This window comes from Cetorhinus maximus, chromosome 1, assembly GCF_964194155.1.
Source record: "Cetorhinus maximus chromosome 1, sCetMax3.hap1.1, whole genome shotgun sequence".
Lineage (NCBI taxonomy): Eukaryota > Metazoa > Chordata > Chondrichthyes > Lamniformes > Cetorhinidae > Cetorhinus > Cetorhinus maximus.
The window spans coordinates 99,754,816-99,764,157 of NC_135879.1; the positions used below are offsets into that span (position 1 = coordinate 99,754,816).

Consider the following 9,342-nt stretch of genomic DNA (forward strand, 5'->3'; position numbering starts at 1 on the left):
TCTCTTCTATTTTTCCTTAGTTCTGTTGAAGAGTCATACGGACTCAAAACGTCAACTGTGTTCCTCTCCACAGATGCTGCCAGACCTGCTGAGTTTTTCCAGGTATTTTTATTTTTATTTTTGTTTTGGATAGGCTGGGGTTGTTTTCTTTGCAACGGAGAAGGCTGAGGGGAGATTTAATTAAGGTGTATAACATTATGAGAGACCAAGATAGAGTGGATAGAAAGGTACTGTTTCTCTTAGCAGAGGGGTTAATAACCAGGGGGCATAAATTTAAAATAATTATTAGAAGGATTCGAGGGGAGTTCGCAAAATCACAGAATGGTTACAGCACAGAAGGAGGCCATGTCGTGTCTGTGCTGGCCCTCCAAAGGAGCGATTCATCTAGTGCCACTCCCCCTCCTCCCTGTAGCTCTGCACATTCTTCCTTTTCAGATAATAATCTGGTTCCCTTTTGAGTGCTTCAATTGACCTTGCCTGCAGCACATTCTCAGGCAGTGCATTCCTAATTGTGTGCTGCATGAAAATGTTTTTCCTCATCGCTTCTTTTGCCAGATACCTTAAATCTTGCCTCTCTTGTTCTCGTTCCTTCCAGCAAAGGGAAATTTTTTCCTTCTACTCTGTCCAGACCCCTCATGTTTTTGAATATCTCTATCAAATCTCCTTTCAATCTTCTCTTCTCCAAAGAAAATTTCTACATAACTGGAGTCCCTCATCCCTGAAACCAGGGGAGGAAGTGGCATAGTGATACTGTCACTGGACTGGTAATCCAGAGACACAGGGTAATGCTCTGGGGATACACATTAGAATCCCACCATGGCAGATGGTAGAATTTGAATTCAATAAAAATCTGGAGTTAAAAGTCTAATGATAACCATGAAACCATTGTCGATTTTTGGAAAAACCCATCTGGTTCACTAATGCCCTTTAGGGAAGGAAACCTGCCGTCCTTAGCTGGTCTGGCCTAGTGACTCCAGATACGGGTTGGCTCTTAAATGCCCTCTCAAATGGCCTAGCAAGCCACTCAGTTATATCAAACCACTAAAAAAAGTCTAAAAGGAATGAAACCGGACAGACCACCCAGCATTGACCTAAGCACCAGAAACAACACCAGCAATCTCAGCCCTGTTGACCCTGCAAAGTCCTCCTTACTAACAACTGGGGACTTGTGCCAAGATTGGGAAAGCTGTCTCACAGACTGATCAAGCAACAGCGTGACGTAGTCATACTCTCTGAATCATACCTCATAAATAATGTCTCAGACACCACCATCACAATCCTTGGGTATGTCCTGGCATACCAGTGGGACAGGCCCAGCAGAGATGGCGTCACGTTGGTGTGCAGTCAGGAGGGAGTTGCCCTGGGGATCCTCAACATCAACTCCAGACCACATGGCATCAGGTCAAACATGAACAAGGAAGCCTCCTGCTGATTACCACGTACCACCCTCCCTCAGCTGATGAATCATTGCTCCTCCACGTTGAACACCACTTGGAGGAAGCACTGAGGGCAGCAAGGGCGCAGAATGTACTCTGGTGGGGGACTTCATGTCCATAACCAAGAGTGGCTCGGTAGCACCAGTAAAGACAATGCTGGCCAAGTCTAAAAGGACTGAGCTGCTGAACGGGGTCTGCAGCAGGTAGTGAGGGAACCAACAAGAGGGAAAAACATACTGGACCTCATCTTCACCAATCTGCCTGCTGCAGATGCATCTGTCCATGACAGTATCGGTAGAAGTGACCACCACACAGTCCTTGTGGAGACGAAGTCACATTGAGGATACCCTCCATCATGTGTGGCACTACCACCATGCTAAATGGGATAGATTTTGAACAGATCTAGCAACTCAAGACTGGGCACCCATGAGGCGCTGTGGGCCATCAGCAGCAGCAACAGAATAGTATTCAATCACAATCTGTAACCTCATAGCCCGGCATATACCCCACTCTACCATTACCACCAAGCCAGGGGATTAATCCTGGTTCAATCAGGAGTGCAGGAGGGCATGCCAGGAGCAGCACCAGACACACCTAAAAATGAGGTGTCAAACTGGTGAAGGTATAACACAGGACTACTTGCATTCCAAACAGCATAAGCAGCAAGCGATACACAGCTAAGCGATTAAACAACTAGATCTAAGCTCTACAGTCTTGCCACATCCAGTCGTGAGTGGTGGTGGACAATTAAACAACTCACTGGAGAACGACACGCCACAAATTTCCCAATCCTCAATAATGGGGGAGCCCAGCACATCAGTGCAAAAGATAAGGCTGAAGCATTCGCAACAGTCTTCAGCCAGAAGTGCCGGGTGGATGATGCATCTCAACCTCCGGAGGTCCCCAGCAACACAGCTGCCAGTCTTCAGCCAATTTGATTCGCTCCATGTGATGTCAAGAAATGGCTGAAGGAACTGGATATTGCAAAGAGTATGGGTCCTGACCATAATCCGGCAATAGTACTGACGGCTTGTGCTCCAGAATTTGCTGCACGACCAGCCAAGCTGTTCCAGTACAGCCACAACACTGGCATCCATCCGGCAATGTGAAAAATTGTCCGTACACAAAAAGCAGGATAAATCCAACCCGACCACAAATCCAACTCGGCCAATTAACACCCCATTAGTCTATTCTCAATCATCAGTAAACTGATGGAAGGGATCATCAACAGTGCTATCAAGCACCACTTACTTAGCAATAACCTGCTCACTGACGCTTAGTTTGGTTTCCACCAGAGCCACTCAGTTCCTGATCTCATTACAGCCTTGGTTCAAACATGAACAAAAAGGCTGAACTCCAGAGGTGAGGTGAAGGTGACTGACTTGGCATCAAGGCAGCATTTGACCGAGTGTGGCATCAAGGAGCCCTGGTGAACTGGAGTCAATGGGAACCAGGGGGGAAAACTCTCTGCTGTTTGGAGTCATACCTAGCACAAAGTAAGTTGGTTGTGGTTGTTGGAGGTCAATCATCTCGGCTCCAGGACATCACTGCAGGAGTTCCTCAGGGTATTTTTCTAGGCCCAACCATCTTCAACTGCTTCATCAACAACCTTCCCTCCAACATAGGATCAGAAGTGGGGATGTTCGCTGATGATTGCACAATGCTCATCACCATTCATGATTCCTGAGATACTGAAGCAGTCCATGTCCAAATACAGCAAGACCTGGGCAATATCCAAGCTTGGACTGATCAAGTGGCAAGTATCATTCATGCCGCACAAGTACCAGCCAATGACCATATCCAGAAGCTCCTTGACATTCAATGGCATTACCTTCGCTGAATCCCCCACTATCAACATCCTGGGGTTACCATTGACCAGAAACTAACTGGACTAGCCATATAAATACTGTGGCTACAAGGGCAGGTCAGAGGCTAGGAATCCTGCAGCGAGTAACTCTCCTCCTGACTCACCAAAGCCTGTCCATCATCCACAAGGCACAAGTCACGGATGTGATGGAATACTCTCCAGTTACGTGGATGAGTGCAGTTTCAACAACACTCAAGAAGCTTGACACCATCCAGGACAAAGCAACCCGCTTGATTGGCACCCCATCCATCAACTTTCACTCTCTCCACCACCGATGAACAATGGCAGCAGTGTGCACCATCTACAAGATGCAGCTCAGGGACTCACCCAGGTTCCTTAGACAGCACCTTCTAAACCCACCATAAGACAGTAAGACATAGAAGCAGAAGTAGGCCATTTGGCCCATCGAGTCTGCTCCACCGTTCAATGAGATCATGGCTGATCTGCTAATCCAACTCCACTTTCCTGCCTTTTCCCCATAACCCTTGATCCCCTTACTGATTAAAAATTTGTCTATCTCAGCCTTGAATATATTTAACAACACAGCCCCGACAGCCCTCTGTGGTAAAGGATTCCACAGATTACCAACTCTCTGAGAGAAGAAATTCCTCCCCATCTCTACCTTAAATGGGCGACCCCTCACTCTGAGATTATGCCCTCTGGTCCTAGACTCTCCTAGAAGGGGAAACAACTTCTCAGCATCTACCCTGTCAAGCCCCCTAAGAATCTTAGAACCACTAAGAACTACTACCATCTAGAAGGATGAGGGCAGCGGACACATATGGGAATGCCACCACCTGGATGTTCCCCTCCATGCCATTCAACATCCTGACTTGGAAATAAATTGCCAGTTCTTCACTGTCGCTGGGTCAAAACCCTGGAACTCCCTTCCTAACAGCAGCATGGGTGTATCTACCGCTACATGGACTGCAGTGGTTCCAGAATGCAACTCACCATCACCTTCTCAAGGGCAATTAGGGATGGGCAATAAATGCTGGCCTAGTCAGTGACATTCACGTCCCATATATGAATATTAAAAAAATTCTTGTGAATTTTTTCACACTCTCTCTAATGCCTTCACATCCTTCCTAAAGTATGGCAACTTGAATTGGACATAGTACTCCAGTTGAGGCCAAACCAGTGTTATATATAAGTTTAACATAATATCCTTGCTTTTGTACTCTATGCCACTATTAATAAAACCTAGGATGCCATATGTTTTATTAACCACTCTCTCAACACTTTCTGCCACCTTCAATGATTTATGCACATATAGATCCAGATCCCTTTGCCCCTGCACCCCCTTTAGAATTGTTGTACCTTTTCTTTTATATTGTTTTTCCTCTTCACAGTATTTCCAAGTTTTGTATCTTCTGCAAGTTTTGAAATTGTGCACTATGCACCAAGATTTGGACCATTAATATATATCAGGAAGAACAAGGGAAGGGCGAGAGATCTCCACTATACACCTTTCTCAAGTCCAAAAAACATCCATTAACCACTACTTTTTGTTTCCTGTCACTCAGCCAATTTTGTATCTGTGTTGCTTCTGCTCCTTTTATTCCCTGATCTTTAACTTTGCTCACAAGTCTGTGGTGCAGCATGCTATCAAATGCCTTTTGAAAGTCCATGTACACCGCATCAGTAGCATTTCCCTCATTGACCCCCTCTGTTCCCTCATCGAAAAACTCCAATAAGTTAATTAAATCCGATTTGTCCTTAACAAATCCATACTGGCTTTCCTTAATTAATCCGCATTTGACCACGTGACTATTAATTTTGTCCCAAATTATCGCCTCTGGAACCTTCCCCACCACAGAGGTTAAACTGACTGGCCTTTAGTTGCTGGGCTTATCTTTACACCCTTTTTTGAACAAGGGTGTAATCTTTAATTCTCCAGTTTTCTGGCACCACCCCTGAGTCTAAGGAAAAATGGAAATTTATAGCCAGTGCCTCCACGAATTCCACTGTCACTTCCCTCTGTATCCTTGGATGCATCTCATCTGGTCCTGGCACCTTATCAACTTTAAATACAGACAGCCTTTTCAATAGCCCCTCCTTATCAGTGTTAAACCCTCCAAGTGTCTGAATTACTTCTTCTGTCACCATAACCTGAGAAACATTTTCCACCGTGAGGTTGGCAGGGGTCTGGAACTCACTGCCTCTACCATCCCTCCAGACAGAAACTTTCAATGCATTTAAGAAGTACTTGGAAATGCATTTGATGTGCCATAACCTACAGGGCTATGGACCAAGAGTTGAAAGTAGGATGAGGCCAGATAGTTCTTTTTCAACCAACACTGACACAATGGGCTGAATAACATCCTTCTGTGTCATGAATTTTCTATGTTTCTAAATTCTGGAATCACATGGAAATAAACACAGTGTGATCATCTAGCTGGTTGTAAAGAAAAGGACTTTGAGCAAAGGTTTTCTGTTTCTGTGATGGCCAACCTGTAGTTTTTCTGATAATTAAAATGAGTGGGGCTAACGTTTTGATTGGAGGACACACAATTAGGAAAAACAGAAAGTGTTGGAGAGAAGAGAGTTAAAATTAAGATGTGGACCCTATCTCAAACCTGAAACACTGCCCTCTATTCTCTCCAAAGGTACCAGCTTGACTTGCTGTGTTTGTAGCGTTTTTGTTTTTGTCTTCAATTTCCAGCATCTGCATTTTCTTTCTGCTTATCGGCAAAATTAGAAAGTCCCAACCTCGAAACCATTGCCGTAGTGTAAACCATGTGCTGCTTCAGGAAATGGTGGGCTGGTCATTTTATGTTTTAATTAGCTCAGGCGTCTTCGTCATTGTTTGCAAACAGCTCGTTTGTACACTATAACTATTAGTTAATAACTGCATGCAGCTTCGTTAAAAATGCATATTGTATTAATTTCATGTCACAGTTAGTGGATTGGTCTATCGCATTGCACTGTATGAATGAACAGTTTCCGAATTTTTGTGTATAATTCTTCAATGATATTTTATGCAAAAAGTTCAGGATAACTTACTTTCTCACTGCTAACAGGTAACACAAAAATAAGTAGATGTTGGTCATTATCACTGAAACTATTTCATCATGCTTGTTGCTTTTTCCTTCTCCCCACCCCCTCCAACAGTGCTTCTTATTGCTTTACTCCGTTATACGCAGCTTAAGTCAAAACTGCAGAAATCATGGCTGAATATTTTGGGGCTGCTAGCACAAACAATGGCATCTATTGGAATGACTTTAGTGGCCAATTTTCAGGTATAACCTCAAATTTTCTGATCATTAATATACTGTCTTTTACTGGATGCTAGCTCTGTTACAGTGAAGCGTTTCACAGCGCATACCGGCTTTTGAAACCATCACCTTGTCACACTCTGTGTAAGGCGCATCTTGGCCTTGGCAATTGCCCCATGTGGTGGGTGAGTCCTAGAAATTTACCATGTCATCAAGGAAACGTAGTGTGAACACTCAGCAACTGAGGTGAACTACAGGAGACCATTCTTTTGTGCCACCTAGTGGACAGATACAAGTGTTACCCATAGTGTTGGAGAGTGATCCTTCACATGTTGGGAAAAGGGAGGAAAGATATGTTTCAAAAGGGGGGAAAAGTGTCATACTTTGAGTTTTCATAGGGGCTCCTTCAGTATTCCATTGTATCTTTGGTGGGAGATTGGCAGAAAACCTGGAGGAAAAGTGGGAAAGGCTATTCGTCCAGGGTTTCTGCTGACCTTTCTCCAAATCTGATCAGGAAGGCCCAGTAGAAATTCCATCCTGCTGTCTTTAGATGATCAAACTATAGCAGAAAACATGTGTCTGCAATTTTCAGTAGTTCCATGAAATCCAGGATTTTTTGTTCAGCACTTCAAAAAGACAGCCCTTTTTTAAGTTTCTAATTCTTTGATTCACACAATCAGCAGAGATGAAGCAGGCCATTCTTCTCATTTTAGCTACTCCATCTAAAAATAAGATGACAGTTACCCCAAATGAGTCTCATCCAAATGAGCCTTAAATGTATCCTTGGTTCTTCTACCTTATTTAGTTATTATTAAATGTTGACCTTGTCCTGACGACAGAATGTTTTGAAGATTTTCACAGTGGCCACAAGTAGATTTATTTGCAACGGGTAAGAACAGTGTTAACAAACTCTGACTGCAGTCAATCAGGGAGCACTATTTTCAGGCACAGTTCTGCAGAGGAACTAGCTGTGGCCTTATGGCTTTTAAGCTTAAATTACTGCAACTGGGCATCTAACATTGAGGACTGTGAACTTAATGAAAAACCTGAATGCTTTCAAGGTTAGTCCCAAATTATTTGGTGATATATTTTGCTCTGATGTGGAGGGTTTGTAAGACAGTTTTCATTAAACAATATCTTTAACCTTAATATAGACTTTACGAATCTCTACACTGACGACATTGTAGTTGCAGCAATTGAAATGTGTTTTGTGTTTAAACAGTAACCTGATTTTTGATGTTCCCAGCTGTCTCAAGATTCACGTATACATAATATGGGCACAATTTTGATCTTTGGTTTTGGAACTTTGGTCTGCTGGATCCAGGTTATTCTGACTTTCCAGACAAATATACATAATGAAGGATTTAGAGTTGGAATACTCCGTGTTATGCTTGCAACGGCAATATCTATAACCATCATCTTGTGTATCTTTTGACCTGTGTGCATGTTGAGTAGAAATTGGAATAATGAATCAGAACAATCAAACTGTTTATTGTTGGAGGTCCCCTGGCAGCCTGTCACTTTGACTCATAGAATTTTTCTGGCTGGGTTTGATTAGATGCCAGAGAGATGGCTCAATAGGCAAATGCTCTACATGTTGTGGTCATCTACAATCATACAGAGCTGGGAGATCCAAATTTTGGCCCTGAGAGCCTGCTGAGTTAGGTAGCAACACCCAAGAGAGGACTATGAGTGTTACAACTGGTTTCTTTGCACATGCTGACTGATTGGATATTCATTCCCAGCATTTGTTTTAAATCTAAAGATCTTTCAATTTTTCTTTTACTCTCTTCCAAATTTAGATGCATTTTGTACTTCCATACAGGACATTGCTAACTTTGTCGGTATATAATTTGTAAATTAATGCAGACTTTTAAATTTGTATTTTGTTGGATTTGAACCTGAATATTAGGCGTGACAGTCCATCATTTTGCGATGTTACACATTCACAAATTAACACTATTGGCCTGTCACTGATTTTTTTAATTAATAATTTACACAAAAGCAATGTTTGAAAATTATTTGATGAATTCCTTAACTAAATTGTAAATAGATTTTTTTCTGGTTGCTCAACACAAATTTTTACATGGAGCGAGAGCCCAATGGACGTTGACCATGATTTTCCTCTTCTTCATAGGGACATATGCAATTGAATTTCGCCATTCTGCATTTACGATCCGTTGTGGTGAGGGCCAAAATCGAAGTGTCTCCACCATTATTGCTGAGTTCCACGCAGATCACACGTAGAGAAAAGTAATAATGACACTGTCATTTCAACAGTCCAGAATATTAATGGATACATTCCTAATTTTTACTTTGAACATTAAATTTAATGTTTTAAAACTTCTGTTTGTGCAATGTTTCTGCAAGATTATTTCTTTTAACATTTAAACTGTGCTCCTGGGTGAGACTGTCCTTTGGTACCTTTTATCATTGATAATCTTTCTTGGCACGCAGGTGAAGATGGCTTACCACCACCTTCCCAAGGATAATTAGGGATGGGCAACAAATGCTGACCTGGTTAGCGACGCCAACATCCTGTTAAAGAATGAAAAAAATGTTTCAGCTGGTGGAGCAGGGAAGGCCTAGTAGCAGTGCAGATGGGGAACTGGAGTCCGGTAAACTGGGGCTGGAGGTTTGATGTGGGTGTGGGGAACTGGATCATGGTGGGCCCTCTGCATCTGCGTATGATCATGCACAGTCTGTGCTAATGTTTCACAGTAGACCCTGGCCTCCAAATGTCTTGGAAGCCCCTTTCCGTTGGACCAAGGCCTCGGTCTGTGAGCATGTAGGGTCAGTGTGCAACAACCATCACACGTTT

The 9,342-nt window shown here is 43.1% G+C and overlaps 1 protein-coding gene across 1 annotated transcript; it reads left to right on the top strand.

Annotated features, from left to right (window-relative positions):
- Positions 1 to 6,377: 6,377 nt before the first annotated feature.
- Positions 6,378 to 8,868, top strand: tmem150c (transmembrane protein 150C). Its single transcript, XM_078552869.1, has 3 exons — positions 6,378 to 6,545; positions 7,768 to 7,945; positions 8,575 to 8,868. Exons 1-3 carry the CDS (start codon positions 6,378 to 6,380, stop codon positions 8,766 to 8,768), a joined length of 540 nt encoding a protein of 179 aa, XP_078408995.1. The 3' UTR covers positions 8,769 to 8,868.
- The last annotated feature ends 474 nt before the right edge of the window (positions 8,869 to 9,342 follow it).